This window comes from Zingiber officinale, chromosome 11A, assembly GCF_018446385.1.
Source record: "Zingiber officinale cultivar Zhangliang chromosome 11A, Zo_v1.1, whole genome shotgun sequence".
NCBI classification, from domain to species: Eukaryota; Viridiplantae; Streptophyta; class Magnoliopsida; order Zingiberales; family Zingiberaceae; genus Zingiber; species Zingiber officinale.
This window is the reverse complement of record NC_056006.1, coordinates 93,493,649-93,508,461: the sequence shown is the minus strand read 5'-3', so window position 1 is coordinate 93,508,461 and position 14,813 is coordinate 93,493,649. Positions and strand designations below refer to the sequence as shown.

At 41.7% G+C, this 14,813-nt stretch overlaps 1 protein-coding gene across 1 annotated transcript; it reads left to right on the top strand.

Moving 5' to 3' along the window:
- Window positions 1-2,687: 2,687 nt before the first annotated feature.
- On the top strand, window positions 2,688-7,028 carry LOC122031593 (putative disease resistance protein RGA3). The gene has a single exon (XM_042590690.1). It carries the CDS (start codon window positions 2,688-2,690, stop codon window positions 7,026-7,028), a length of 4,341 nt encoding a protein of 1,446 aa, XP_042446624.1.
- The last annotated feature ends 7,785 nt before the right edge of the window (window positions 7,029-14,813 follow it).

The following is a 14,813-nucleotide window of genomic DNA, read 5'->3' as shown; positions in this document are numbered from 1 at the left end:
CTCGTAGAATGGCCTCTGAAAATTGGCGATTGATCCGCTCGGGCGACGCGTCCGCTCGGGGGGCTTTCCCCTTCCTGTCGTCTCGTCGAGGCATTTCCTCCGAAGAAGACCCCTTATCTCTGTGAGTTGGTAAGGCTTCAGGGGTTCGGAACAGAGCCCGATGAAATGCGACGTTGGCAGGTGGTGCTTCCGTTCGGCCACCAGATGCTGATGTTGCTTGCTGCTCCGGCCGCTCGGATGCGGCTTTCTGTTTTTGCTCCACGAGCTTAGCGGCCCTTGTTTCGATCAGAGCGTCGAGTTCCTCGTTCAAAAGCGTCACCATGTGTTGTCGTCCAGCTTCGTCCATTGTTCCCGATCGGATGCAGGAGTGTTCCCACAGATGGCGCCAAATTGATCCTGTCCGAATCACCGAACCAAAGGACGCTGGGCACGTGGCGCGCTCCTAGTCGAGGACGTAGGCCTCCGTCTGGTCGCACGAATCTCCGGCGAACCTGCACAGAAGTCGGGCCGGGAAGGGTTCCCGGCGTCGACGCTCCGACGCTCAAGTCAGGCAAGCAAATAATGCAAAAGGTGGTTCTAGAGATGATTTTCCGCGTACCTGCGGCGAAGTAAGAGGCTCTATATATAGAGCGAGGAGAGAACTAATGCACGTTCACCGAGGTGCAGACGTGTCAGCCACCCATACCTCGGTATGTACTTGTCAGAGAGCTTACCTGACACCATACTGCTACAGTCCGAGCATGTCTTCGATGGGACAACAGGACACCCCGTCGCCAGACTAGGGGTATGGTGTAGTCATACGACTTGACGGCTGTCAGAGGGTGTTCCCTTCCTTTACCCACCGCCCGGCCGGGACGTCCGTCCGGCCGACCGGGTGAAGAACGTCGTCCGGACGGCCTTAATTCCCTGCGTCGGCCGGGCGGCCCGTCCCTCCGCTCGGTCATTATGTACTGTTTCATTGAGCGTCGGAACCCTGGTCCCTACCAGGGTGCCTTTTACTACCAGATGTCCCTTCCTTCTAAATCCGGTCGGCTCGTCCTTCTCCGGCGGGCCACTGGGCCCTTTAACCTCCCCGCGGTGTTGATCCCTCGTTATGGGGTTCCGGATTCTTACCACCGGATCAATATCTTATGATAATCGATTGGTATAATTTTATTAATTATCCTAATCGATCCGAACGCTTTATATGTTAACTATATGATTATATATAGAATCCTCCCTTAAAAGCTAAAACTTATTTTAATTTCTATAATCAAATATTATTATTTAATACTATTTAATCCATTAATCATTACATTAAAATTTATAAACAGTATATACGGTTAAAAAAAACGTATTATACTACTTATATTATTCATGCATTAAAAAATAATAATAATAATTTTCTCTCTTTCTGTAGTATATCATACGAAAACCGTCTTAATGAAACAGTCTGTTTTTTAAAAAAAATGACATAGCGTTTCGCATCGAAACAGTATGTGGTTTTTTTTGTATAAAACACTGTTTATATTCACCGTGTTTAATCAATCATCGATTTCAAAAACACATTAATCGATTAAAACAATAATATTAGTCAATTAAAAATTGATGTAAGCTTAAAGCCATTAATTTCTGTTTAAAATTTTAGACTCGGCGATCACTTGTTCGATTAAAGCATGTCATTCTTCGTGTTCATCGTATATCCTAATTTTTTTCTTATATGATTTTTAACGATAAAAAATTGAATTATACTAAAAGAACTTGTTCTAACATACCAACAACAAATCAATGAAAAATTAAACTTTATTGTCAATAAAAATGACAAAATAGAAATCTCGTTCTGATACTAATTGATAGTTCTTGTAAAATTTAAGCCGCATGAATTTTAAATAGTCGAAATAAGAATTCGAATAGGAAAAATAAAAATAAATGAGCATGAATCTTCATTTCATCGAGAACATAACATAAGAAAAATAGATACATATACATGTTTAAGATAATAAACCTGATTGAACAATCATCTTATTTTAATTTATGTGGAAGAGGATATAATGGAAAGAAAAAGAGGTTTTCCAAGGGATTTAGGGGTGACGACGTTGAAAAACTTTAGATCAATAGGAAACCAAAAGCTTTGTCAAAATTTTTTAAATCCTAAATTTTTGGGGAGCAACCCTATATATACATCTATTATCAGCACATAAATTATAATAGATACGTACTATAGGTTCTATACATACAAAGTCTATATTCAATAGTCAAAATTCAATAAACCTAAGTTAGATTATTTTAATAGTTCGATTTGTACTAAATACACAACTTACAATTAAACCTATCAATTAGAGATAATAAAAAAAATACGTTTCATTTAATTTCATATAGATAAAATTATATAAAAAACCTTTCATTTATTATTTTATGTCTAAACAGATAAAGAATATGCAATATAATCTTTTCTTTCTCAACCACCTCTAAATAAACAGGGCATAAACAGAATTGTTTTTATGACGAGCAAATTGTCATCTACACTTCGTGTAAAAAGTCAATTCCTCTATTTCTTAATTCAGAAATGGCGTAAGGAATAATGGTTCTTTTAAAGTCAACGGAATAGCAAAGATCCTTTTTTATGTTGCGCATTCTCTCTTGTGAACTGGGGATCGGCTTCGTGAAATAGGCTTCTGTTCTTTTACTTCTTCTCAAAAATACATCCAATGGAGGGTGCAGCAGCCCTGACAGTCGGAGGATGGCTAGCGCAGCCTGTCATCAAGATGCTTGTCGACAGTGTGTGGACATCTTCGCTGAGAGGAAAGCTGCATGGCCTAGAGGACGATGACTTGCAGAAGCTACAAAGATCTCTGCTTAACATCCACACGATCGTCGACAAGGCAGGGATGAGATGGAGCAGGGACGCAAGGTTAGTCGAGATGATGAAGCAACTCCAAGATGCCGCTTACGACGCCGAAGACTTCCTCGATGAACTGACGTTCCATGGCATGAAGCAAAAGATTAAAGAAGAGGCAAGTCACAAGGTTCTTAACCAATTTTCGAGAGCTATTAGGAACGCCAAAACTAAATTGTTCAGTGATTCTGTCAAAAGACTGAACAAGATCCAGAAAAAGTTGGATTGTGTTTATGCTGACATGAAGGAAATGTGCCAATCATTACAAGTGGATGCATCTGATGGGAGATATCAATCTGATTTGGCGCCGGCCACCCGAGAAACAAGCTCTTTCTTGATCAGCAAAGTGCTTGGCAGAGAGGAAGAAAAAAAGAGAATAATAGAGCTATTACTAAGATCAACAGAGGAGTCAGCATCAGCAAGTGACGAGGGCAGTAGCTTCTCGGTCATACCTCTTGTCGGAATAGGAGGTGTTGGGAAGACTACTCTGGCTCAGCTTGTTTACAAAGATGAAAAGATTCAGAACCATTTCACCTTCAAGAGTTGGATTTGTGTGTCTGATAATTTTAATGTGCAAAGACTCACCAAGGAGATGATCGAGTCGGTAACCAAGACTGAACATTCTTCGCAAATGACGCTAGATGTTCTCCAAGGCATTCTAAAAGAGAAAATTGCATCTAAGATGATTTTGTTAGTCCTTGATGATGTATGGAATGAAGACGAGGAGGAGTGGAGAAAGTTGTGTGCGCCGTTCATGTATGCTGCTGCAGGAAGCAAGGTCATAGTGACAACTCGGAGCTTGAGCATTGCCAAAAATATTGGTTCAGTGGAGGCGATTGTTCTTGGCAGTTTAGATGAAATATCTTATTGGGAGCTGTTCAAGCAATGCGCATTTGGTTCTTCCAAACCTGAGGACCACCCAGAACTTGCGGACATCGGAAGAAGTATAGCTTTGAAGTTGAAGGGCTTGCCACTAGCAGCAAAAACAGTGGGAAACCTGTTAGGATCCAACATGAACCCACACCACTGGAGAAGTATAATGAAGAGCGAGATATGGGAATTGCAACAGAATAAAAATGATATTATTCCAGTCCTACTACTGAGCTATCAATATCTTAGTGCACCTCTCAAGCTGTGTTTTGCCTTCTGTTCCCTCTTTCAAAAGGATCACAGGTTTTCTGAAATTGAGTTAACAAGAATTTGGATCGCTGAAGGGTTCATTGTAGCTCAAGGAAATCAGAGGATGGAAGATGTGGCAAGTAAGTACTTTCATGAGTTGGTCAACATGTCTTTGTTTCAACAAGAAGCAACATTTGGGAGGCATTATTACGTGATGCATGATCTCATACATGATCTAACACAGTCGCTTTCTATGGACGAAACAAGTAGGATTACTGATGGCAAGTCCAATAAGATATCAACCACCCTCCGTCATCTAGCAGTTGAAACAGAGTTCGTAGAGACAAAACAATTGAGGTCTATATTTAAGAAATTGCATTCTCTATTCTGCCAATATCTAGAGTCACCACCCCTGGACATTATTGAAAAATTAAGAAGCATTCGTGTATTGGTTTTGTCTGATTGTTGCTTGCTGATGCTGCCTACGAGTATTGGTGAATTGGTACATCTACGGTACCTGGACATTTCTCACAATTTCATACGAAAATTGCCTGAATCACTGTGTGAACTCTACAATCTGCAAACACTGAAAGCACATAGCAAGTCACTAATCTCTCTTCCAGAAGATATAAGTCAGCTAATTAATTTGAGGCATATTGATGTTGAAAATGAAGTAGTTGTAAAGATAAAAATGATAAGAAGGCTAACCTCTCTTCAAGAATTGTCTGAATTCCAAGTGCGAAAGGAAGTTGGATTCAAGATCATGGAGCTAAGTGGTTTGAAGCAACTTCATGGAAAACTTAAAATTACTAATCTGGAGAATGTTGAAACTAAAGAAGAGGCTGAAAATGCTCAAATGAAGAACAAAGAGTACCTTGATGCTCTAGAGTTGGAATGGGAATCTGATCCCAAGTTGGAGAACAAGTTAGTTGCCACGGAGGAGGTACTTGAAGGGCTCCAACCGCATGAGTCGCTAAAACGATTAAAGATCAGTAGGTATTATGGTTTCAGATCACCCAGCTGGTTGAAAAAGGAGGAGTTATCCAACTTGGAAAGACTTGAGTTGAGTCACTGTGAGAGTTGGAAAGATATTTCCTGCACTGCATTGCTGCCGCACCTCAAGGTCTTCCATATAGAGAGCATGTGCTTCTCGAAATCATGTTTTGCGGTATGTGGTTCTAGAGAGAGCAAATTATTTCCTATGCTAGAAGAGCTACAGTTGACGAACATGAATGTATCTGAAGAATTTCCCAATCTTGGACGATTTCCTTGTCTGAGGGTCGTTCGAATGACAAAAATAGAGTCATTGAAACACATTGATTTTGCAGCATCTTGTGCAATGGAAAATTCCTTGTTTCCTATGCTAGAAGAGTTGGAGTTGAAGCACATGCCTGCGTTGGAAGAGTTCTCCATTCTAGGACATTTTCCACGTCTCAGGATTCTTCTTATTATAGGAATATGGTCATTGAAACGCATTATTTTTGCAGCATCCGGTGTCATAGAAAATTCCTTGTTTCCTATGCTAGAAGAGTTGGAGTTGAGGAACCTACATGCATTGGAAGAGTTCTCCGGTCTAGGACATTTTCCACTTCTCAAGGTTCTTCGCATGATAGAAATGAGGTCATTGAAACACATTGATTTTGCAGCATCCGGTGCCATAGAAAATTCCTTGTTTCCTATGCTAGAAGAGTTGGAGTTAAGCAACCTGCATGCGTTGGAAGAGTTCTCCGGTCTAGGACATTTTCCACGTCTCAGGGTTCTTCGCATGATAGGAATGAGGCTATTGAAACACATTGATTTTGCAGCAGCCGGTGCCATAGAAAATTCCTTGTTTCCTATGCTAGAAGAGTTGGAGTTGAGGAACCTGCATGCGTTGAAAGAGTTCTCCGATCTAGGATATTTTCCACGTCTCAGGGTTCTTCGCATGATAGGAATGAGGTTATTGAAACACATTGTTTTTGCAGCATCTGGTGGCATAGAAAATTCCTTGTTTCCAATACTAGAAGAGTTGGAGTTAATGCACATGCATGCGCTGGAAGAGTTCTCCTTTTTAGGACATTTTCCACGTCTCAGGTTTCTACGCATGAAAGAAATGCGGTTGTTGAAACACATTGAGTTTGCATCATCAGTTCATGGCACAGAAAATGATCCGTTCCCTGTGCTAGAAGTGCTGGAACTGATGAACTTGCCAGTTTTAGAGGCGCTCCCTGATCTTGGTTCACTTCCATGTCTCAAGTCTCTATGCATGTGTGGGATGTCTATGTTAAAACATATTGATTTTTCTTTCTACGGTGCTACAGAAAAAGTACTACTTCCAAGGGTAGAGACGCTAGTACTGCGTGACCTGGAGGCACTCGAGGAGCTTCCTAATAATCTTGGACGACTTCCATGTCTTAAGGTTCTTAACATTCTGAAGATATCAGCAGTGAAACAGATAGATCATGGGTTCTTTAGCACTGAAGCTATATCCAAGTGTTTTCTTAGCTTGGAAAGACTCTGGATCGGCGGCATGTCGGCATGTGAAAGGTGGTGTTGGATTGACGGCAGCGAGCTATTTCCAAGCTTACAAAGACTTTTTATCACTGAATGCACTAAGCTCGAGAGGTTGCCTCCTCTCCCTCCTTCCCTTACACATTTAACACTAGAAAAAGTTGGGTTAACAGAGCTGCCAAGCCTACGGGAACTAGAAACAAATGAAAGCGGATACAATCAAACGACATCATCTCTCTCATACTTACGAATCAGTGAATGCAACAATTTGGCAAGCTTAGAAGAAGGGTTGCTGTCACAGAATCTTTCAGATATTGAAGCCATTCATGTAGAAGGATGTAATGAACTCATGCGGATGCCTCTCAAGAGATTTGAAAACTTCACTTCGCTCAAGGAATTGCAGATAAAAGCTTGTCCCAAGCTTAGCCTGACACAAGAAGAGGAAGCCGCCCTCCTTCCTCCCTCATTCAAAGTTTTCATATTGAACGACTGTGGCGATCTCAACAAATTGTGGCTTGGCCACCCCTACCGCTGGACCTTCTGACTTTTTACGTCTTCCTCCAACCGATCCTCACCGTCCATCTTCAATGTCACATAAATTTTCTAGGTTCAGACAAGGTTAGGAGATTACAGGTACGTGTCGGATCTATGGAGGAAGAAATAATCGGAGTGGTTCTTGTAGCGGGATCAGGTGGTGGGTGTATCGCCAGCTACCGTCGATTGATCTTCTTTGAATTTGCTTAGCAGACTACAAGTATGTGTCTGAGCTATGGAGGCTTGTATCGCCATCCACCATCAATTGTTCGTGTCATCCGATCGACCCGCCCCGACAAGTTTCGGCAACTCCGTTACAAAACCAAGCAGGTAAAGTCGAAAAAAGAAGCTTGTTTCTATTTGAGTTTACTGCATATCAAAATGTCACTCAACTTTTGTTTGTCCGTTGAGCATAAATGATGGAACTCCCTGTGTAATTTTGTGACCCTATCCCTCCTTTTCCTCATCTTTTCCATTCAAGTAATCGGACAGTAAGAATAATTGTGACGGGCGATTACAAGAAAAAGATTAGAAATTATGCTACCATATTGATCCCGTTTTGTGATCTTGTTAGAGTGCTCCTAACTACTGTAATTTGGTTATGTTATTTACTTCTGCTACTTAATCAGTCTATCAGCATGGAACTCATGCTGCATTTCTACAAGTGATTATTGCATTTGCGGTGTTCCTGATTGATTTGTCTCTAGAAATGGGTCCTTTTTTAATCACAGGAAAGCATGCTAAACTGAATTAAGAATCACAAAGGAGGTCCTTGCAGGTACTTTACCTAGCAGATAGTAACTTTGAGAGAAGGTATGCCCCGATGATTTGTGACCTGTTTTTCCATTCAATGTTGTTATTTTCTAAGTGCATCCATGAATGTGCATATCTATATATGTATATCCACTCGCATGTGCCCGATGTTTATAAGATTGGCAGTCAACCTTGTTATTCCCGGGTAGCTTCTGGAGTATGCAAACTGATCGTCGAGGCTAGTGTTCGACACTATCTCCGTAAACGATATTGCTCCGCTACGGTGCTTAACGGATTGTTGCAATTCGTTCCCAAGATACAACGACGACGAACGTCTCGGAATCGTAGCACTCCGACTTCTGAGACTAGCGAACCTTCTAGTAGACTTCTTGGACTCTTGAATGCACAAGATGAGATGAACGCTTGAGGAAGAGAAGAGAGGATTGAGTGAATATTCCATCATCTGGAGGGTTCTATTTATACTGAAAGAAGAGGTTGAGTGTCCTTTGGGTGAGTGGATGTGTTCCTTGGGCTGGATCGATCTAGATCATCCATTCTGAAGGGTTGTAACCCTTCACCAAGCCTACTTCAATCTCATCCATCAGATCTGAGGAGTTGTGACCCTCAGATCCCGCCTATTGTCATCGGCCATCGGATCTGGATCCATTGATTCGATGCTTCAGATCAAGTCTCATCCCAAGCCGTCAGATCGTTACTCTTTGCGATCCAACACTCTAGATCGCATCACAAGCGATCCATCATACCTATTCGATCAACGTTGATCAACGGTAGCCATCCATTCCCTAAGTCAATTGTCCAGTCATCTCCCTTTGCCCACGAGGATGCCGCATAGGTACTGCCACGTCAGGTGCTCCTCGCGACGATGCGAAGTGCAAAGTGCGCCTACAAAGCGCCCATTGCGCACGTGGCGGGTGGCGGGCTCACAGGTGCGAGCACCTGCTCGCCCTGGGCTAAGGTAGCACCTGTCCTTTTATTTTTGTGTTAACTCCATTAACACATCTTCATTAATAAGTAGAGAATACACATCGAGAATTTCCGATGTGGGACTATTCTCCCATGCACTTTATTAATGAATAATAAATGTTATTTTGGGGCGACTTTAAACATTAATTTCTCATTCACCCTTAATCGGTTTTGAGCAAATTAATAGTCTAAATCTATCTACGCAAATCGTAGATTTCAATTTTGAAGTCAATTACGACTTTCAACAATTGATGGCTTCCTTCCTCAAAATCGTTTTTTGTCCATTTAAGGCCCCAATATCCAACAATCCCCCACATGAATGGAAATTAATGCAATGCGTGTATGCATGCTGACACTTTACAAGAGTCCAATCGATAAGTCACTGCATCGGGAGAGGTAGCTTGTGGCTTTGAACCTTCCATAGTGAAATGCTATCGAGTATACTAGGCTGCGCAGTGAACGTGATGTCTTGAACTGCTCAGCTGTTGGTGTATACTTAGACAATAACACCCACACAGAGATCTATATCACCTACTTTAGGTTCTTATGGTTGGTTCCGTTTCGGCCATGGATACCATCTTGGATTCATGAGTGTTTCATTGAAGCGGTCTGTCTTCACACTCACATAGGTGACACTTCTATCAAGAGTATCCTACCATACTCCACCTTATCAGGTATAGAAGTCACTAAAAGCATAAGTTTAACCTCACTACATGAGGTAGGACAACACAAATTCATCCTAAGATTGGGATAGAGATAAACTATCTAATGTGTTGGACCACAACTTCTGTAACTTCGTTGTCCCATTGAACCAAGATCTTGGGATCTCCAGTCAACAAGGTTGGGTTACCGCTACAGTCGTTTTCAGTTGTAGATTTTTAATCTCATTCCTCTTGATGAGCAGTATACTTGATCTCGACTCAACCCCTTCGTTAGAGGATCTGCCAAATTATCTTTGGACTTAACATAGTCAATTGCAATCACTCCATTCGAGATCAACTGCCTAATGGTATTATGTCTACGACGTATATGTCGTGACTTCCCATTATACATATTACTCTGTGCCCTTCCAATCGCCGATTGACTGTCACAGTGGATTAGTATGGCAGACACAGGTTTCATCCAGCTCGGAATATCTTCCAAGAAATTCCGCAGCCATTCAGCTTCCTCAGCTGCTTTGTCTAGTGCTATAAACTCGGATTCCATAGTTGACCGAGCAATGCAAGTCTGCTTAGTGGATTTCCAAGATACTGCTCCCCCACCGATCGTGAATATATATCCACTAGTGGATTTGGAGTCTTTTGTATCTGATATCCAATTAGCATCACAATATCCTTCCAACACAGCGGGATATTTTCCATAATGTAATCCATAGTTCATAGTATATTTCAAATATCTGAGAACTCGCATCAATGCTTTCCAATGGGTGTCGTTTGGATTACTCGTAAAACAACTCAGTTTGTTGACCGTACAGGCAATATCTGGACGTGTGCAGTTTGTGAGATACATCAAACTGCCTATTATCCGAGAATATTCCAACTGTGATATGGTCTCACCATGGTTTTTCGCTAAGTGTTGACTTAGATCCATAGGTGTTTTCACTGTAGAGAGATCGTACGCATTGAATTTTTTCAATACAGATTCTACATAATGGGATTGTGTTAAAACTATCCCTTCTGATGTCCTGAGAATTTTAATTCCCAATATAACATCTGCTTGACCCATATCTTTCATATCAAAATTTCTGGTCAACATTTTCTTTGTAGTCATGATTACATCATGATTACTGCCCATTATTAGCATGTCGTCTAAGTATAGACAGACAATTACATAGCCTTCAGGTGTGTTTTTGACATAAATACATTTGTCACATTCATTTATTCTGAATTCGTTTGCAGCATTACTTTGTCAAATTTTTCGTGCCATTGTTTAGGCGCTTGCTTAAGTCCGTACAACGACTTAACAAGTCGACACACCTTTTTCTCATTTCTAGGAGCCATGAACCCTTCGGGTTGCTCCATATAAATTTCTTCTTCCAACTCACCATTTAAAAACGCAGTCTTAACATCCATTTGATGTATTTCAATGTCATACAGTGCTGCAATGGCTATTAGCACTCGTATGGACGTAATCCTTGTCAACGGTGAGTATGTATCGAAGTAATTAAGGCCTTCCTCTTGCTTGTACCCCTTGGCTACAAGTCTGGCCTTATACTTGTCAATTGATCCATCAGCTTTATACTTACGTTTTAGTATCCATTTACAATCTAATGGTTTATTACCAGAAGGAAGGTCTACTAATTCCCAAGTATGATTATTCATGATAGACTCAATTTCACTATTGACAGCTTCTTTTCATATTGGAGCATCGGGTCTAGAGAGAGCTTCACTTAATGTTCTTGGTTCCATTTCTGACATGAAAGTCATGAAATCTGGCCCGAACGATTTCTCAACTCTAGCCTGTTTGCTACGACGTGGCTCTTCACTTTGATCGTCAATAGTCCTTTTATAACAGCTAAGTTCGGTAACGTCATTTTTGTTTGAACTTCCGTTGTTATCACTTTCAACGTTTCCCTTTTTATTTGGGAATACGTTTTCAAAGAATATCACATTCCGAGATTCTATGGTTGTTCCCACATGTATATCAGGAATGTCTGATTTGTGAACTAAGAAACGATATGCACTACTATTATGGGCATATCCGACAAATACCGCATCGAACGTTTTAGGTCCGATCTTTACTTGCTTTGGTTTAGGTACTTCGACCTTTGCCAAGCACCCCCACACTTTCAGGTATTTGTACGATGGCTCGCGGCCTTTCCATAGTTCATATGGAGTTTTATCATTTTTCTTATGAGGGATTCTATTGAGAATGTGATTTGCCGATAATATTACTTCCCCCCACAAGTTTTGAGGTAAGCCTGAATTTATCAACAAGGCATTCATCATTTTTTTTAGTGTCCGATTTTTATGTTCGGCAACACCGTTTGATTGAGGTGAGTAAGGCACCGTTGTTTGATGGATAATGCCAGATTCTGTACAAAATTCATCAAACGGTGCACCATATTCTCCACCTCTATCGCTTCGAATTATTTTAATTCGTTTGTCAAGTTGGTTTTCAACTTCTGTTTTATAGGTTCTGAACGCCTCTAGGGCTTTGTCTTTACTTCTTAAAAGAAAGATATAACAGAACTTTGTGCAGTCATCGATAAAAGTAATAAAATATTTTTTACCTCCTCTAGTTTGCACAAATTTCAAGTCACATAGATCACTATGTATCAACTCTAGAGGAGTTGTTGTCCTTTCCACCGAATGAAAAGGTAGTTTCGTCATTTTCGCTTCCACGCACACTTCACATTTGTGTGTTTCGTCAACATTGACGTTTGGTAATAAATTTAATTTGACGAGACGTTTGAGAGTATTATTATGCACATGTCCGAGTCGATCATGCCATAAATTAAAACACTCAACAACATAGCTGGAAGCATTTATTTTATTACCATCAAAATTTCGGAGTACAGGCATTACAACCATTTTGAATAGACCCTTTTCTAGGTACCCCTTTCCTACGAAGACACCATTCTTCGTAAGTACAAAGTTGTCTGACTGGAACACTAGCCTAAATCCGGCCTTGACCAATGCCGCTCCAGAAACTAGGTTCTTACTGATGTCGGGAACATGGAGTACATCAATGAGTGTTAGCTCCTTTCCGGACGTCATCTTCAGAACAACCTTTCCGAGTCCAACAATTGGCGACGTCGTGGAATTACCCATATAGAGCTTCCTGTCATTTATCGGAGTATACTTGGAGAACATCGTCTTATCGGAACAGATATGACGAGTTGCTCCAGTATCAATGAACCACTGCTTCGAGTTGGTATCCACCAAGTTGGCTTCAAATACAACCGCAGTGAGATCCAAGTCCTCAAGAGAGGTTGCGACATGATTCGCAGCATCCTTTGGCCCCTTGGTTGGCTTCTTTGGGCGTCTGCAGTCCTTGGACAGGTGTCCTGCCTTTCCACAGTTGTAGCAGGAGCCTTTGAACTTCTTTGCTTGAGCCTTCTTTTTGAACTGCTTCGGCTTTTTAGCGTTCGGCTCGACCAGGTTAGACATTTTGTCTATAGTCCGCTTGGTTCCTCTGGAGTCGGATAACTTTCGATTATCCTCCTCTATTCGTAGCCTCAGGATCAGGTCTTGCAGCCCTATCTCCTTTTACTTGTGCTTTAGGTAATTCTTGAAATCCTTCCATGACGGAGGGAGCTTCTCAATTACCGCAGCAACTGCGAATGTCTCGTTCAGCTTCATGCCTTCGGCGTTCCAGATCATGCAGTATTAATTGCATATCTTGGACTTGAGATGAGACGCTTTTTGAGTCCACCATCTTGAAATCCAGAAACCGACCGACGATGAATTTCTTCAATCCAGCATTTTCGGTCTTGTATTTCTTCTCAAGGGATTCCCACAAAGATTTCGCCGTCTCCAGAGAACAATATACGTTATATAACGTGTTGTCCAAGGCGTTGAGTATATAATTGTGGCACAGAAAATCTCCGTGAGACTACGCATCGCTAGCAGCCGTAGCGGCTGGCGTGTCTTCGTGCAAAAACCGTACAAGGTTTAGCGTTGTTAGATAAAACAGCATCTTCTGCTGCCATCTTTTGAAGTCGGTTCCGGTGAATTTCTCCGGCTTTTCTCCGTGCGGAATGGTTGTCGGAATGGCGGTCGGAACGACGGTCGGAACGGCCGTCGGAATGTCGTTGGTAGCCATATCAGTTTGCACGAAATATCGTTTACGACTATTATTCCCGGGTAGCTTCTGGAGTATGCAAACTGATCGTCGAGGCTAGTGTTCGACACTATCTCCGTAAACGATATTGCTCCGCTACGGTGCTTAACGGATTGTTGCAATTCATTCCCAAGATACAACGACGACGAACGTCTCGGAATCGTAGCACTCCGACTTCCGAGACCAGCGAACCTTCTAGTAGACTTCTTGGACTCTTGAATGCACAAGATGAGATGAATGCTTGAGGAAGAGAAGAGAGGATTGAGTGAATATTCCATCATCTGGAGGGTTCTATTTATACTGAAAGAAGAGGTTGAGTGTCCTTTGGGTGAGTGGATGTGTTCCTTGGGCTGGATCGATCTAGATCATTCATTCTGAAGGGTTGTAACCCTTCACCAAGCCCACTTCAATCTCATCCATCAGATCTGAGGAGTTGTGACCCTCAAATCCCGCCTATTGTCATCGGCCATCGGATCTAGATCCATTGATTCGATGTTTCAGATCAAGTCTCATCCCAAGCCGTCAGATCGTTACTCTTTGCGATCCAACGCTCTAGATCGCATCACAAGCGATCCATCATACCTATTTGATCAACGTTGATCAACGGTAGCCATCCATTTCCTAAGTCAACTGTCCAATCATCTCCCTTTGCCCACGAGGATGCCGCATAGGTACTGCCACGTCAGGTACGAGCCTGACACGTCACCCGAGTGCCACGTAGGCACTGCAATGTCACTTGGAGCATAAATTTAAGCTCCTCAATGCTCGAAGTGCAAAGTGCGCCTACAAAACACCCATTGTGCACGTGGCGGGTGGCGGACTCACAGGTGCGAGCACCTGCTCGCCCTGGGTTAAGGGAGCACCTGTCTTTTTATTTTTGTGTTAACTCCATTAACACATCTTCATTAATAAGTAGAGAATACACATCGAGAATTTCCGATGGACTATTCTCCCATGCACTTTATTAATGAATAATAAATGTTATTTTGGGCCGACTTTAAACATTAATTTCTCATTCACCCTTAATCGGTTTTGAGCAAATTAATAGTCTAAATCTATCTACGCGAATCGTAAATTTCAATTTTGAAGTCAATTACGACTTTCAACAATTGATGGCTTCCTTCCTCAAAATCGTTTTTGGTCCATTTAAGGTCCCAATATCCAACAAACCTGTCAGCTAGTGGTTGCAGTATATGACAAACAGGAAATGGAATGGCTGGTTCACGAATTCGTTTGCTCCAAGTCATTGAGAATAGATAATGATGCATGAAGA

Bases quoted from the DNA above. Each gene is read 5' to 3' on its own strand.
- LOC122031593 (XM_042590690.1), top strand. From the start codon at position 2,688: ATGGAGGGTGCAGCAGCCCTGACAGTCGGAGGATGGCTAGCGCAGCCT.